General features: G+C 40.9%; 1 protein-coding gene across 1 annotated transcript in view; it reads left to right on the top strand.

The window, feature by feature from the left end:
* hip1rb (huntingtin interacting protein 1 related b) overlaps positions 1–16,132 on the top strand; it is a 52,915-nt gene that overhangs the window by 30,216 nt on the left and 6,567 nt on the right. The window contains exons 15-28 of the mRNA XM_057831811.1: positions 1,140–1,256; positions 1,320–1,421; positions 1,497–1,691; positions 2,236–2,383; positions 3,987–4,073; positions 4,133–4,240; positions 5,271–5,407; positions 5,479–5,589; positions 7,435–7,493; positions 8,008–8,038; positions 8,128–8,190; positions 8,266–8,366; positions 15,843–15,948; positions 16,006–16,129. Coding sequence (XP_057687794.1) covers positions 1,140–1,256; positions 1,320–1,421; positions 1,497–1,691; positions 2,236–2,383; positions 3,987–4,073; positions 4,133–4,240; positions 5,271–5,407; positions 5,479–5,589; positions 7,435–7,493; positions 8,008–8,038; positions 8,128–8,190; positions 8,266–8,366; positions 15,843–15,948; positions 16,006–16,129 — 1,489 coding nt within the window. The remainder of the gene's footprint in view (positions 1–1,139; positions 1,257–1,319; positions 1,422–1,496; positions 1,692–2,235; positions 2,384–3,986; positions 4,074–4,132; positions 4,241–5,270; positions 5,408–5,478; positions 5,590–7,434; positions 7,494–8,007; positions 8,039–8,127; positions 8,191–8,265; positions 8,367–15,842; positions 15,949–16,005; positions 16,130–16,132) is intronic.

The following is a 16,132-nucleotide window of genomic DNA, read 5'->3' as shown; positions in this document are numbered from 1 at the left end:
AATTGAAACCAAGTGTCTGCTGGAGACTTAAAGAAATCACTGGCAGACACAGTCCAATATCTCTGTGCACAAATCAACTATATGTAAAACTATGGCCAAGAATGGTGTTCATGGAGGACTTCACGGAGGAAGCTACTGCTGCCTTATAAAAAAACATTTTTGCTCGTTTAATTTTAACAAAAAGGCACTTGTACACTCCACAGAAGTTTTAACAAAATATTTTATCGACTGATGAAACCAAAGTGGAATTGTTTGCGAGTAACACACAACGTCATGTGTGGAGGAAAAATGGAACAGCTCACCAACACCTCTTCCCCACCGTGAAGCATGGTGGAGGGAGCATCATGATTTGGGGCTGTTTGCTGCCTCGGGGCCTGGACAACTTGCAATCATTAATGGAAAAATGAATTCAAAAGTTTATCAGGATGTTTTGCAGGAAAACCTGAGACAGTTTGTCAGACAGTTGAAGCTGAAAAGAGGATGGATGCTGCAACAAGACAATGATCCAAAACACAGAAGAAAATGAACTTCAGAATGGTTTCAGAAGAACAAAATACACGTTTTGGAGTGGCAAAGTCAAAGTCCAGACTTGAACCCCATTGAGATGCTGTGGCATGACCTAAAGACAGCGATTCATGCCAGTCATCCCGAGAATCTGACTGAACTACAGCAGTTTTGTAGAGAAGAATGGGCCAATTTTAGTCCTGATCGATGTGCCAGACTGATATGCAGCTACAGGAAACGTCTGGTTGAAGTTATTGCTGCCAAAGGGGGGCCACAAAACATTAAATGTGATGGTTCACTTACTTATTTTTCCCCCTTCTGTCATTGTTTGCATACTATCCTCATTAAATATGAGAACCTATAAATGTTTGGGCAGTTTTAGTTAAAGCAGATACTGTTTTTTCATCTGTGTGATTTTTGCAAAGATCAGATCACATTTGATGGTGATTTTATGCAGAATTGTGAAAAATTCCAAAAGGTTGATACTTTTTCATACCACTGTAAATAAAAAAGCAGTAGTACAGAAAGGTGTTAGCGCTCAGAAAAGACCGGGAATTTTAAAATGCTCTCCAAATTCATAGCTGATCAGAGATTTAGAAGTGCCGTTTTAACTTATCGAGCGCCTTTCCTGACAGAGCGCGGACACGGTGAAGATGCTGTCGGCCACCCAGCAGACTCAGGAGGAGGTGGAGAGGACCAAACTCCAGCTTTCCTTCGAGGTGGATCGGATCAGGCAGGAAGCGGAAATGAAGGTGAGCGCGAAGCTTTGTCGGAAGCGCCTCTCTGATTTCAAACCCCCAAATGCTCTCTGACAGTTGGAAGAGCAGAAATTTGAGATGGAGAGGCTGAGGAGAGAGCTGTCTGAGAAGATGGCGGAAATAACCCGCATCAACGCCAACCTGCAGAACAGCGAACTGGTGACCCTTCGTCGGAGCGCCCTCAAATACGGTCGGAAAGCACTTAAATACCCATTTTTTTTTTTTTTTAATAAGACTTCGGCTCAGGTGGCTGGGACGATGAGCGCCCTGCAGGCAGAGAAGGAGCGTTTGATGCGCTCGGTGAGCGAGAAGGAGGCGGAGCTTTCGTCCGTCCGCCAGAGCGCGCAGCTGCAGACCTCGGCCGTGCAACAGGCGCAGGACAAGAGCGCCAAGGAGCTGGCTCAGCTGCAGTCCAGGCTGCAGGAGAAGGTGGCTGACCACTGACTACCCTCACTCTCCCCATTCTCTTTTTGCCCCATCTTTCTCCCTTTGTCTTTTCCCTTTCTACATTTTTCCTTTTTTGCCCCTTCTGCCTGTCCCTATATCAATCTTTTCACTCTCTCCCCTTTCCCGTGTTCTCCCTTCCCCCCTTTGCTCCTTTCTCCCCCTTCCCGTTACTCTTTTACCTGTAGCCTTTTTCCAATTTTCTCCTTTTTCCCTGCACTTTTTCTTTTCATCCCTTCCACTTTTCTTTCCCTCTTCTCCCCTTTCATTTTATCCTCCTTCCCTTGTAGCCCTTTCAACATTACTTTCTTCCCATCCTTTTTTTTCAATTTTTCACCTTTTGCCCGTTTTTCCCTTTTTCTGCTTTTCCCCCTTTGCATTTTGCCCATTGACCCTTTTTTCCCTTTTCTTCCCTCTCTCGTCCTTTTCTACCCTCACCTTCATTCGGGCGTCGTTCTTTTCGGATCGGAATAAGCCTTTTTTTTTAAATTATTATTATTATTTTTTTTTTTTTATATACCCCGCCCAGGCCAAACAGGAGGAGCTGCTGAAGCAGAAGCTCCTGGACGAGCAGTTCACTTTGCTGCAAGGCACGGTGAGCGAAGCCGAGAACATCATCCGAGACGCCGCCGCCAAGCTGGACGATCCCCTGCACATCCGATGCACCAGCTCCCCAGGTTCTCACTATGCTCCTGAATTTTCTCTACCCAATACGGTGCTCTACCCAATACGGTGCAAATACAATTTTAAGCGGTATTTTGAACGTTGCTTATTACATTTGCAAGCGTGATGAGGCGTATTATTGCCAGATGGTAACCTGGAGCACTAGATTGTTCCATATATCTACTGTTTGCGATCCCATCGACGGGGGAGGGGGTTGGCAACCGGGTATGTTGTCCAGGCCTCAGGACCATAGGGGCCCTTGAATGACCCTTAATTTATTTTACTTTACATTTATTTTACTTTACATTAAATATTGTTTTACTCGATATATACTTAGAAACATTAAATATTTCAAATATATTTTTTTTTTACTTTTTTTGCACAATCCCGCCCCCACCCCCCCTTTTAAGCAGAGAATGGTTTGACCCCGCTCTGGCGCACTCAAGGCTACACTATGTACGTGCCCTGAAGCGGGAAATTAAAATCTGTCGGTTATAAACTCAAAACATTGCGAGTCGTCATAAATCGGGTGCGCAGAAAAGAAAAGAAAAAGAGATGAAAATAATAGAGGTGAACAAGAAAAAAAATATGATGTTTTTAAAATTGGGACAAGAAGCCAGAGAATTAGGACTAGAGTTTGCTGTGGACGGTGATGTCGGTAAGTGAACAACAGCCGCTAACACTGAACTGATTCTCGATCACCGTGACCAAAGCCCGATTCAAGTCCGTCACCGGCCACTTGTAGCCTATTGAGCTGTGGTATGACAAGACACGCTGCTCGCGGATCACGGATATGTTAGTCTGTGGGGAGCGGGTGTGCGAGGCTGAACAGACTCTGGTCCGGCGGCTGGATGTTAAGTTATACTGTTTTGTTGCTTAGCAGGCAGGCATAGCACTCTCAGTTGTATTGTACTGTAGCCTACATGGGACAATAGATCAAAATCGTTTGTTTATATTGTCCATCCATCCCATCCCATCCCGGTCTGTTAAGCTTCACTGTCCATATAAAAAAAAAAAATGAAAATTTATGCTGTCATTGCTTGCAAAGCCTTGCAAAGCGTATGTTCCCATGGCAGGGGTAAGGTGGGGTGGGGGGCTATAATGGTCTCTTGTCCCCAGGCCCCTGCAAGTCTGTTGACAGCCCTGACTGCATATATCATAATGAACGAATGTTCATTCCCTGCCCCCTCCCCACTTCAAACAAATTGGATGTTTATGGTCGTCAATGAGTACATTTGGGTGCATTTCAGGTCATTCCCTGTTAATTTTCAGTCACTTCCTGTTGATCATGCTGCATTTCTGTGTCAATTCCTGTTGATTTTGGTGGATTTATGAGTCACTTTCTGTCGATTTCTGGTCAGTAGACAGGAAGTGACCCGAGAATGTCCTCAAATGAATAGGTGCTGACTCAAAATCAACAGGAAGCGACCTGTAAATGTTCTAAAATGAACAGAAGGTAAGCTGTAAAGGTCCTGAAAACCGGGAAGACTGGCTATGTATGCTCTGGTTACAGTTACATGGACAGCCAATTTGATTTTTTTGCGATGAACGGCAGCGCTCAGTCTGTTACTGTACATGCAAATGTATTTCAAGTGTTAATTCTTTTTTGTCGTTCAGATTACCTGATAAGTCGAGCAGAAGTGGCGCTGAGCTCCGTCGACATGGTGAAAAAGGGTCAAGCAGACTACGTCAAAGACATGAATGGTGAGCTCAAGACTGGGGAAAATGTTAGTGGACGGATTTCACCCTCACTTGCTTTTCAGACGCGGGAGGGCTGCTGCGGTCGCTGACTCACTTCTCGCACTCGACCGCCGACGCCATCGTCAACGGCGCCGCCACGGCGCACATGGCGCCCACCGACCACGCCGACCGTAAGCTGTGACTTCCACAACTTTCCGGAAAATGTTGCGTCCAATCATCCTTCTGCTGTGAACTGAAATAAGTTTGTCACTAGTAGAGGTCCAATCTAGTTAAAAAGTGGGAGGAATGAATGAAAATGAAAGAATGTTCATTTGTTGCGAGCCCTCGCACTTCAAGTAGATTGGTCGTCCAGCGCCGTCAATTGCAGACAATGAGCAAATAGCAGATGCTTTGACATTGATAAAATAATCTTCTCAAAATGGGTTGAGAAAAGATAGTTTATGACATCTTTTCTGGGGCTGTCAATGGCATGACGTGACTATACTTTCAATCCATTTGGAGTGGAAGGGGCTGGCAGCGATCGAATCATGAACGTCCCAACAAATCGGATGTCTATTGCTGTCAATGACATTGATCATTCAATGTCAACCCTCTCAGTTAACGTGGATTTGATGTCTATCCGGTCAACAGCAGTGAAGGAATGCAACATAATGCAACACGATGTTATGTAACTTTAAGTAAAATAACTTCAAATGAATGGTTTGGATTTCAGTTGCCGTCAGTGGCTATGAAACGTCAACATTCAATGTCAACCATCCCAGTTAAAAGGGATTTGATGTCTCTTGCCGTCAATGGCAGTGAACAAGTTACAGTAGAGTAACGTAAATCACCACAACGTCACGTAACTTCAAGTATAAGAACTTTGATTTACATTAAAAAAATATCAAATCAAATGGATTGGGACTTCTGTCGCTGTCAATGGCACTGAAAGGTGAGCATTCAATGTTAACCATTCCAGTTGAGATTGGATGTCTATCGCTGTCAATGGTAATGTTTGAGTCAAAGTGAAGTAATGCAATGTAGGGTAAATCAACGTAACTTAAAAAATGTACATCTAGCGCAGTCAGTGGCAGTGAATGATATCAATTTCAATTTTCATATTCTGTAAACGCTGGCAGCGAGTGAGCTGTGCAAAAATTCATGTTTGACTGGTCGATTTTGCTGCAAGAAACAAAATGACTTCTTGATTGTCCCCTGTAGGACTAACAGAGAACTGCAGAAGCTGTGCCACTCAGTCTTTGCAGTACTTGCAGGAGCTCAAGTCCAAGGGCGGCCTCCAAAGGGCTGACCCCGCCTCCATCCGTATCATCATCCATAAGATCCTGCAACTGGGCCAGGCGAGCTGACCGATGGATAAACGGACGAACTAGCGCCGCTTCCCCGGCTCAACTTGTGTTGTCGTGCGTAGGAGCTGAGACCCAAAGGTGCCGACGTGCGGCAGGACGAGCTGGGGGATCTGGTTGATAAGGAGATGGCCGCCACCTCCGCCGCCATCGAGGAGGCCGTCCGCAGAATCAACGTAAGCGTTTCAAATATTCCAAAAAGTCATTACATCTTATAAATCAGAGACATTAAACTCGGCCCCACGTCATTTTGTGTGGCACACAAAATTACAGTAAACTAGAAAGTCCCATCTCTGGAGAAATTGCCTTGGTAGCTTTGTTGTAACGGTTGCTGTTTCAGGTCACTTGCTGATGATTTTGGGACATTTCGGGGTCACGTCCTATTGATTTGTAGGCATTTCGGGCTCACTTCCCGTTGATGCCGGGTCATTTCCTGTTGATTTGTGGACAATTCAAGAAGGGTCTGACTGCAGCTGCAGCCACGCCTCATTCAAACTACGCTGCTCCAAACCACGTCTGCTGTTGGTACGGTGGTGCGAAGAATTCGGTACTATGTGAAGTTCAAAGAGTTTTTGGGACAGTAGGCCCTAGCCCAATTCTTTACCGTAAACTTAACTAGACACTGGTATTGCAGATATTGCGATAACTAGATTATAACCTTTGCTATGTTTGGAAGTCATTTAATGTTTTAACTCGACCGTTAAAGTTGTTAAAATTGCTCTTGTTATTGCATTATTTCACTTCTGTCTACTTTGGACATGTGAAAGTTTTAAAACTGTTTCAACATGTAAAGATAGACTCAAGTCAATATTTTGCCGATTTAGGAGCATTTTAGATAAAAAGTTATTCACCTTAGGTTCGCTACAAAAGAGCCTTCCTAAGAAGTCTACTGCTTTAAAGTGGTGACTGTTTAAGAACGCCGCAGAGTCTCATTTCACATCATATACATGTGATATCTACAGTAGCATCATGTGGGCGTAGTTTGTAGCGGCTGTCGGGTGCAGACAGGTATTATTGGGCATTTCAGTGTTGATATGCTCATAAGGGGTCTCCAAGTCAATTTATCAGGCAGGGGCCTGTTTGAGGTAGACCTTGGCTGAGTTTCGGGCTACATTAAAAAAAAAGCTTTGAAATATTCCAAAAAGTCATCCAATCTTTTAAGGGGGCTTTCACACTAGCACTGTTTAACCCATTTAAAGGTAGATTCAAGATTTTCCCGATTTAGGAGTATTTAAGATAATTAGTTAATTTAATTGTAAGTTAATTAGGTTTGCTTGTAAGATTCTGATATGACTTGGACATGTCCCCGAAATGTCCCCAAATCAACAGGAAATGAACTGATATGACCAGGACATGTCCCAGAAATGTTCCATGACCTGATATGACCAGGACATGTCCCAGAAATTTTCCATGACCTGATATGACAAGGACATGTCCCCCAAATGTCCCCAAATGATCGGATATGACCAAGACATGTCCCCAAATAAACAGGAAGTGACCTGATATGATCTGCACATGTCCCCGAAATGTCCCCAGATCAACAGGAAGTGACCTCTTATGACCAGGACCTGTCCCCCAAATGTCCCAAATCAACAGGAAGTGACCAGATTTTTGTCCCCTAAATGTCCCCAAACCATCCTGGGCGGGGCCAAGATCTGTATCGCCACACAGCAAAGCCCCATAGTAATTTCTCCAGAAATAGCAGTTTGTAGTTTACAAGTGTTGTTGCAAGGTACCTCTCCAATGGGACACTGGTACTCTTGGTCTAATGTGAAAGTGCCCTAAATCGCAGGCGTCAAATTTGCGCCCCGCCACATCATTGTATGTAGCACGCAAAAAAGTAAAGTTTAAACCATGTGCATCGACTCCATGTTTCTTGCTAAAATCTAATGTTAATCCAATTTTAAAAAACAGATGATGAATGATGTTAAAAAAATTTTTTCAATTTTTCCTTTCTTAAAATGCAAAATTCATATTTTTTAAAAAAAACATTGACATTGTAAGTCTTCTGTGGGTTGCAGGAAGTGATGAATCAGGCACGAAAAGATACATCAGGAATCAAGCTGGAGGTCAATGAAAGGTTTGTGCTAGTGTTTTCACACCAATACTATAAAAAAAATTATATATTTTTTAAAATATGTGACTGCATTCTCACTTGATTGTAAAGTGGCTTAAAGGCTTGATCAGACACTGCTGAACTGATTGTCTGCCATTGACGGTGTGAGACGTCCAATCCATTTAAAACAGAAAGGGGTCAGCGAATGAACAATTGTTCATTCACTGCCACCCTCACTTTTAAATGGATTGGACGCCTTCTAGTGATAAACTCATTAAAATTCCCGGCCGAAGGATGTGCTTGCTTCTATTTTATTTATTTATTTATTTTTAACTATGGTGCTCAATTGGCGGCAATCTTAAGTAGGGCGAATGGCGGTTGTAAACTAGATCTCAAAAAGTACAAATACAAATGCATACAGTGCATTTTTGCGCCATATTGGTACAGTTTTTGGTAGATGAATCGTTCGACACTAGTTTGTAGGTTGCCCTGTGGTCGAATCCGTCCGCGTCTAATGCGCTTCCTGTTTTTCTTCCAGAATCCTCAACTGCTGCACGGACCTAATGAAGGTATTGCCCAGTTTTAGCGGTGCTGCTTTGTCATACGTCTAAGTGTTTTTTTGGTTGTTTTTTTTTTTTTGTGTGTGTGTACGGAGTAGGCCATCCGCATGCTGGTCCTGGCTTCCACAGAGCTACAGAAGGAGATCGTGGAGGGCGGCAGGGTAAGCGGCTTTGACAGTGGCGAGCGGGCGGGCGCTAGTTCGGGCGCGTCTCACCGTTGTCCGCCTTGTGTTCAGGGCGCAGCCTCCATCAAGGAGTTCTACGCCAGGAACTCTCGCTGGACAGAGGGCCTCATCTCGGCCGCCAAGGCCGTGGGCTGGGGGGCTACCGAGATGGTGTAAGTCGCCATTAACTCATTTTCTGCCATCATCGTGAACATCGGTGCGTTCACTGACAGCCGCCCCCCACTTCAAATGGACTGGACGACATGTAGTGATAAATTCATTTCAAGTGCTTTAATTTAGTTTTTAAGAGCCACGTGATTGGACGTTTATCATCAAGTTCATTCACTAATTGACAATAACTTGTTATCTAATGAATCAACAGTAATCATTGTAACTAGAAAATTGCTTGAGCACGCTTGCGCTTTTGGTGCATGTTGATTTTGAAGCACTTCCTGTTGATTTTAGGCCATTCCTAAGTCACTTGTTCAATTTGGGTATTCTAAGGATTACTTCCTGTTGATTTTGGGGTAACTCCGTTACAGTAATTTTCGGACATAAGCCGCTACTTTTTTCCCCTCATTTTGAATCCTGCGGCTTATAGTCCAGTGCAGCTTATTTGTTGATTTCTTGGGCTAACAGGCAACACTTTATTTGACAGCAGGGTCATAAGACTGCCATAAGAACGTCATGATTATGACATGACACCATAATGGGCATTAATGAATGCATATGATGAATGTCATTAAGTGTCATCCGGTCACTAACTCCATTTATGTCCAGCTCGGATCTTTTCCAGATAAGAGATAATTTGCCGGATGACACGAAATGATATGTGTCATCAGAATTTATTAATGCTCGTGGCAGTGTCGTGATAATTATTATGGTCTCATTACAGTCTTATGGCACCACTGTCAAATAGTGTGTCAAAAAGTGTAACCAAATGCAATAACTAGCAATTAATGAAACAAATGGAACAGTAATTGAAAAAATAATTCGCACAGAACATTAATTTTTGTCTATAGCGCCGCAATGCATGCTAGGAGGCATGTTGTACGATAACAGTGTTGACAGCAGTTGGCAACAGAGGTTGGCTGTATTCCTCAAGGGAACACTGATGGCCAAATGAAGGTTCTTGAAGCAATGAAGCTTTGCAGCCAATGGCGTTCCGCATGCAACATTTCACTTTTGCTCATTAATATTCATGACGTTAGCAATTGTTGCTAGGTGGGTCAAGCTCCCGTTTGTCCATAATGGTAAATGCATGTAAATAGTGTACGAATGAGATGGTTACTTGGCTAAACCTTCCAATTCTGCCCGAAAATGATGTCCCTGGTGCCAAATTCACTGGTAAAGATGTGGAAGAACATACAAATGTTCAGTTAAAGAGATGGTTTGTGTGTCGAGGGCTGAAAAAGGCGGGAAAAAGAGCCGAGCTGATCCAGAGGTAGCTTTTTTATCGACACCTTTTTCTTGTGTGCATTGCCTTACGCCACTGACAATGACATTCTCCTGTTTCAACAATCTATCCTTTACCACCATATGCCTTGTCCTTCTTATATATTATATCCGCTGGTTGTTTTACATCTCTGACCGTTCTTGGGGGTAATTTAGATTGCTGTTTTTGTGTTGCGATCGCAAATGCTACTCAGTGAAAGACAACGAACACTTTTAATTTTTTTCATTATTATTCAATAATTTATTTCCACTTCCCCCTTACTAAGGTTGTTTCTTTACGACAGAAAAGGTAAAGCTGGCTAAAACATAAAGCAGGAAAAGCGGCATGGAAAATGAATGAATGAATGAATTATTTATATATCCGGATTTTAGAAAAATAGGCCTACATGACTGTTGCGATATATAATACTCGGTAGGAGGCCATATAAGAACATATATGTATATATATATGTGTATGTATATATATATATATATATATATATATGTGTGTGTGTGTCTCCTCCCCGTTCACTTCGCTCTTCCCCTACCCCCTTTCGTCCCCCGTGTCCGTCTCTCCACCTTCGGTTCCAGAGCTTTTAGTCACTTGGGGATTGTCATCTGTAGGACCATGGCCCCCAACAAAATGTTTACTGCATATGAAAGTGAATGACTTCACCTTGCTGGTGTTAAACTGGTCTTTTGGACGTCCACACAAGTTGATCCCTTGTTCAGATTTCTTCCTCTTTTTTGGCTTCGGGAAACTTATGAAAAAAACATCCTTCATATGTTGTAATGTCTAGAGTTGTTTCTACTAGTTCCATAGCAGCAGTGTTTACTCGGCATGTTGTTTTTTGAAAGAGCACCGGCACAAAACAAGCAGTAATAACATGAGTTTTATGCGAGGGCGTGTCTATGTTGACCTACTTCGGGTTACGATGGCGACGTCACGGTCTAAAAATAGCATTCGTGGGGTACGGTATTGATTCAAAGCTTCATGTGGGTTCATTTTGTCGTATAACAGTCTTATGATGACACTGTCAAAGTGTTACCGGTTAAAATCTTTTGGTGTATATATCCTATAATACAGTGAGGACAGCTGCGGCTTATAGTCCGGTGCAGCTTATCTATGAACAAATGCTGTTTTTGTGTCAAATTTGGTGGGTGGCGGCCTGTAGTGATGATGATGATGCTTTTTTATTTCGAGCATGCACATGAAACAGAAATACATTATAATTCAACTAATTATTTGCACTCGAAAGGGAGTGGGAAGAAGAAAAAACGTATTTCATCCCACCCATCTTTACTTCGTGGGATACTACTGTCCAAACATTAAAAGAAAAAAGAAAAACAGACAAAAACAACTCAACCAATAGACAACCAACTAAAGTTGGCTCATTAACAATAATTCAATATGTACACCACTTGACAAGAACAGCAACACAGATTGTCAGCAAATGTCATTACACTGTGACCAGACCATATTTTTATACAACAATTTAAATTTTTGGATATTTTGACACTGCTTGAAGTGATTGTCTAAATTGTTCACTTCACAAACAGACACACGAAAACATTTCCGAATAGTTCGAATTCTGGGTAACATAAAATCTCCAGAGCCTCGCAGACTATGCATACTCTCACGAACCTTAAAAAATAGTCAGAAAATTACAGTAATTTTTGGTCACTTCCTGGGTTAGGGTGATTATTACTTCTTTCATGTTTATTCACTTTTTATTTTTCATTTGATTTTTTTTTTTTTTTTTTTATTAATAAAGGGAAAACCAGTAAATATTTTAAAAAATTTTAAATGAAGGGGGGAAAGTATAAAAGAAATGACCAAATCATCTTTTTTGAGCCTCTCAATAGCAAATATTTTTCTTATTTATTTACGTTTTCCAAAGAGAGGAAAAACATTAAATGTTTGTTTTTTATTTTTTGTTTTTTAAGATAAAAAAAAAATCCCTTTTTGTTTGTACTGTTTAAATTGTAATTCTTTCAATTTAAAAAAAAAAAGGACTAACAGTAAATATTCTTATATATATATGGCGGAAAACACAGACAAGACTGAAAAAGCAGTTTCTGCTCTTGCACCCCTCTTTAAAAGAAACTGCTGTATTTTAAGCCAAAACAACTGTTTTGTTTGATAGAACAATATGTCTATATGCTGCAATAGCAGATTCATGGCGCATTAAGCCCCCAAACTATTTTTAATTTGTCGGTTTTACCCTGAAAACCCCCGTTTATAGACATCGCGCGACCGCTTTTGTTTCAACCCAGCCATAAAACGAAGGTAATCGATAATATTTATTATTCAAAATGTCTGGTTTTTAGCTTAGAATCATTAATTGATGTCTTATATTTAAAAAAAAAAAAAAAAACACTTTCATTCACTCACATATTTTAAACTTTTAAACAAATTATGTCACAATGAAAAAAATGGCGTCTGTAAAAAAGTCATGGATATCTACCTCATAACTATCGCTTAATTGTATTTTTTTTGTTACTGTCGCATTTTCTCCGATATGTTAGATGATAAATAATCGATCCAAACAAAGAAGAACAAAAAAAAAACGTTTAAAAGGATAAATATATGAAAAAAAAAATCTCGACCACTCCTTAATTTCTGCATCGCGACTGTTGTTATATTACCATGTTTCACCCGTATAATCCCCAACAAATCCAGCTGTGGCCATTCACAGCTGTGTCTTGACATTCAGTGAGACATGCTACATGGACTTTCTGGATCCAAACAAGGTACGTATGCGATAATATCTTGTTAAAGTCCTGGCGTCTGTTATTCTGCTCTCGCGTGTTCTCGCCTCCAGATAGGGTTTTGCTGTTTAAAAAGCAATATTTTTTTTTTAAAAAGATGCCCTCCTGTTCAAAATTTGACTTCCCCCAGAAAATGGAGATTTTAAGATTTCCAATGATGTATCTCAAATGCATATGGGACAATTTTTAAGTTTGGCCAAATTGGCGGTCTCGGAGCGGAACTTCAAGTCATCTTAGTGTTTTCTGCCATATACAGGGTGACCCAAAAAAAAGTTTACACTGCCATAATACAACTTAAATGCCATGTTCATTCATCTTAGAATTAGAATTTAATCACAAATTATACATTATTGTAAAGAACATGTACAGTACACTCTATTTTTCAATGTGTCCTCCCTTAAGTGTCACAACAGCCTCCAGGCGCCTGCGGAACGCTTGACAGGTCTTCTTTATGTAGGATGCTGTCATCTTTTCCCAAGATCTAACAATGGACCTCTCCAAGGCTGCCACAGAAGTTTGTGGCTTCTTACAGGCACTGTCCTCCACAGTTGCCCATATGCTATAATCCAGGGGATTGAGATCTGGACTCTGGGGTGGCCACATATCACCTTGTCAATCAACTTTTTGGTCCGCACAGATCGGCACTTCCAGACCCAGGTTTTCGTGAGGCTGTTCCAGTATCTTTCAGCTTCTTTTTTTTTTTTCCCACTTGTTTTTTATTCCCTTTTATAAAACAAATCACACATACACCCAGTGTATTGAAATGACAAACAACAAACCTAGGCAAAATACACCAACAAATCAGAAAGAAAAACATGCATATAAAAGTTAAATAAATAATAACAAAAATAATAATAAATAAAAATAACACTAGTCTACAGTATCGTGGCCCAGCCTTCAATCTCTCCTGAAAAATCAAGTCCACATCAAAGTTCTTGTTTATCATTTGAAATTGGTGCCCTCTTTTATTTTCTAAAGTCTCTCCATTTCTTCCATTTCTCTTCAAATTGACTTTCTTGTAGTCTTAATCTAAACATAATTCTTTCCATTTCACATAGCTCTTCCACCGAGCACATCCACTGCTCCTCAGTTGGCTGATCCACTTTACACCACAGTCTCGTGATTGCTTTTTTACTTGCAGTCAGCAACACCTTAACAAGGTACTCATCCTCCTTTTGAATCATTTCCCGAGTTAAGTTCCCCAAATAAAGCACCTTGAATGTTTTCGGAATAGCATATCCTATTATTTTCCACAAATCTTTCCAAATTATATTCCAATATTCTTTTATATTCTGGCAAGACAAGAATATATGCAAGTGTCCCACGTCCTTATAGCCACATGCTCTCCAGCATGGTTGTTGAGTGAATATAATTTCTTTCTTTTGCAGAGGACTTATAAAAAACCGTACGATATTTTTCCAATTAAATTCTCTCCAAACCTTGGAGCTAGTGGATGTGCTCTGTGTCTCACACATCTTTGACCATTCTCCCTCGGTTATTTGTGCTTTAAATTCTTTCTCCCATTTTTCTTTAATGTACAGAGATGTGTGTGTCTGACATGACATGAGTGCTTTATAGAGTTCAGAAATAACTTTGCATTTTTTCCCATCATAAACTTTCTTGAACACCTTGATAATCTCATTTTCAGTTACACCCTTGACCTCTTTATCATAGTAGTCTTTCAATTGTATGTATCTATAATTGTCCTCCTCTTCCAATCCAAATCTCTGCTTCAATCTTTCAAAACTCTGCAGCTTGCCTCCTTCCACCACTTTAGTTATTGCCGTTATGCCTCTTTTTGCCCACCTCCTAAACCCTTTATCATTTAATCCTGGTGTAAAAGTTTCATCAAATGCGAACCAACTCAGAATTTTTGTTTCCGTTTCCAGATTGTACCTTTCCACCACAGTTTTCCATATATCCATTGTATTCTTAGTTATCTCCCCCAGTTGGTTATGCAGTATTTTAATTTGTTCCTTGTGTGCTATTAAATTCCGCATTTCAATATTTGTTTTCCCTAATTCAATATCTTTCCATTTTGCAGAGTAACCTTCCTTGCACCAATAAACCAAAGGTCTGATTTGTAATGCAAAGAAATAGTCTTGCAGATTTGGCAATGCCAATCCGCCCTTCTCCTTTGGCAGCTGCAGAGTCTTGAACTTTATTCTTGGTCTTTTACCTCTCCAAATGAACCGCGAGATCCACTTGTCCCATTCTACAAATTGTTTTTTTGGAACTTTTACTGGCAGAGATTGGAACAAATACAATAGTCTTGGCAAAACATTCATCTTGACCACTTCTATTCTTGAACTCAGATCAGTAACCATATCCGACCACCTCTCCAAGTCTTCTTATTTCTTGGTTGATTTTTGTATAATTTGCTTCAGCTTCTTTTTAACTTTGTAGACTGCACATCTGGATATTCTCAGATTTGCTGCAATCTCAGTAGGTGTCAGACCGGCACGCAGCAATTCAGGTACAGCTAAAGTTTTCTTCATTTTCAGCAGAAGCACAGGAAATGTAGAGACGAGAGATTACCAGTTGCATTGAGTGACCTTAATGAATCACTTAAGCATGACAACTTATTTAGATATGTTTCAATGGCTTTTAAACAAGCAGTCAACTGAGTGTAAACATTTTTTTGGGTCACCCTGTATATATATATTTTCTGGAGGAAGAAAAAATTTGAACAGGATGGCATTTTATTTATTTAGTTTAACAGCAAAACCCTAACTGGAGGCGAGTGCACGCAAGAGCAGTATTAAAGACGCCACAATTTTAACGAGATATTATCGCGTACTTACCTCTTTTTGATCCAAAAACTCCATGTAGCATGTATCACCGAATGTCAAGACACAGCTGTGAATGGCCACAGTCAGATTTTTTATTTTATTATATGGGTGAAACGTGGTGATATAACAAGGGCTGCGATGCAGAAATCGCAGACAACAAGGAGTGGTTGAGATTTTCTTTTTCATATAGTTACCCTTTTAAACGTTATTTTTTGATTTTTCTTTGTTCTTTGGATCGATTATTTATCATCTAATATATTGGTGAAAATGCGACAGTAACAAAAAAAAAAATACAATTAAGCTATAGTTATGAGGTAGATATCCGTGACTTCTTTACACACGCCAAATTAACGCCTAACATTAAATATTCTAACTTTTTTAGCTTATTCATTTTAAATTTGTTTTAATAAAAAGGTAAGAACTAAATATTCTCTATTTGTGAAAATTCAAATGCATATTTTTTAAAACTATTTTCTGTAGGCGTCAATCTTTCACTGAGGATAACAATATTGGATTGATATTTTTTTTCTTTTCATAAATTCAATGTGTGTGATTAACTTTGGCAGGCCACGAAAACGACACGGCGGGACGGATTTGGTCCATGGGCCGCTAGTTTGACACCAGCACTCTAAAAAGTTGTCTCGTTTTTAGGGAGTCTGCCGACAAGGTGGTGCTTCACACTGGCAAGTACGAAGAGTTAATCGTCTGCTCCCACGAGATTGCCGCCAGCACGGCGCAGCTGGTCGCGGCCTCCAAGGTAGGTAACCCACGACCCTTTCCCACGCGGCTTTCAATCAGCGTGTGGGCTTTCCAGGTCAAAGCCGACCGGCACAGCAAACGGCTGACGGTGCTGCAGCAGGCCTCCCGCCTGGTCAACGAAATGGCCGCCAAAGTGGTGGCCTCCACTAAGACGGGACAGGACAACCTGGAGGATAAGGGTA

The sequence above is a fragment of the Corythoichthys intestinalis genome, chromosome 3 (genome assembly GCF_030265065.1).
Source record: "Corythoichthys intestinalis isolate RoL2023-P3 chromosome 3, ASM3026506v1, whole genome shotgun sequence".
Lineage (NCBI taxonomy): Eukaryota > Metazoa > Chordata > Actinopteri > Syngnathiformes > Syngnathidae > Corythoichthys > Corythoichthys intestinalis.
Note: the sequence above shows the minus strand (reverse complement) of the source record. Positions and strands in the feature narration are given on the sequence as shown.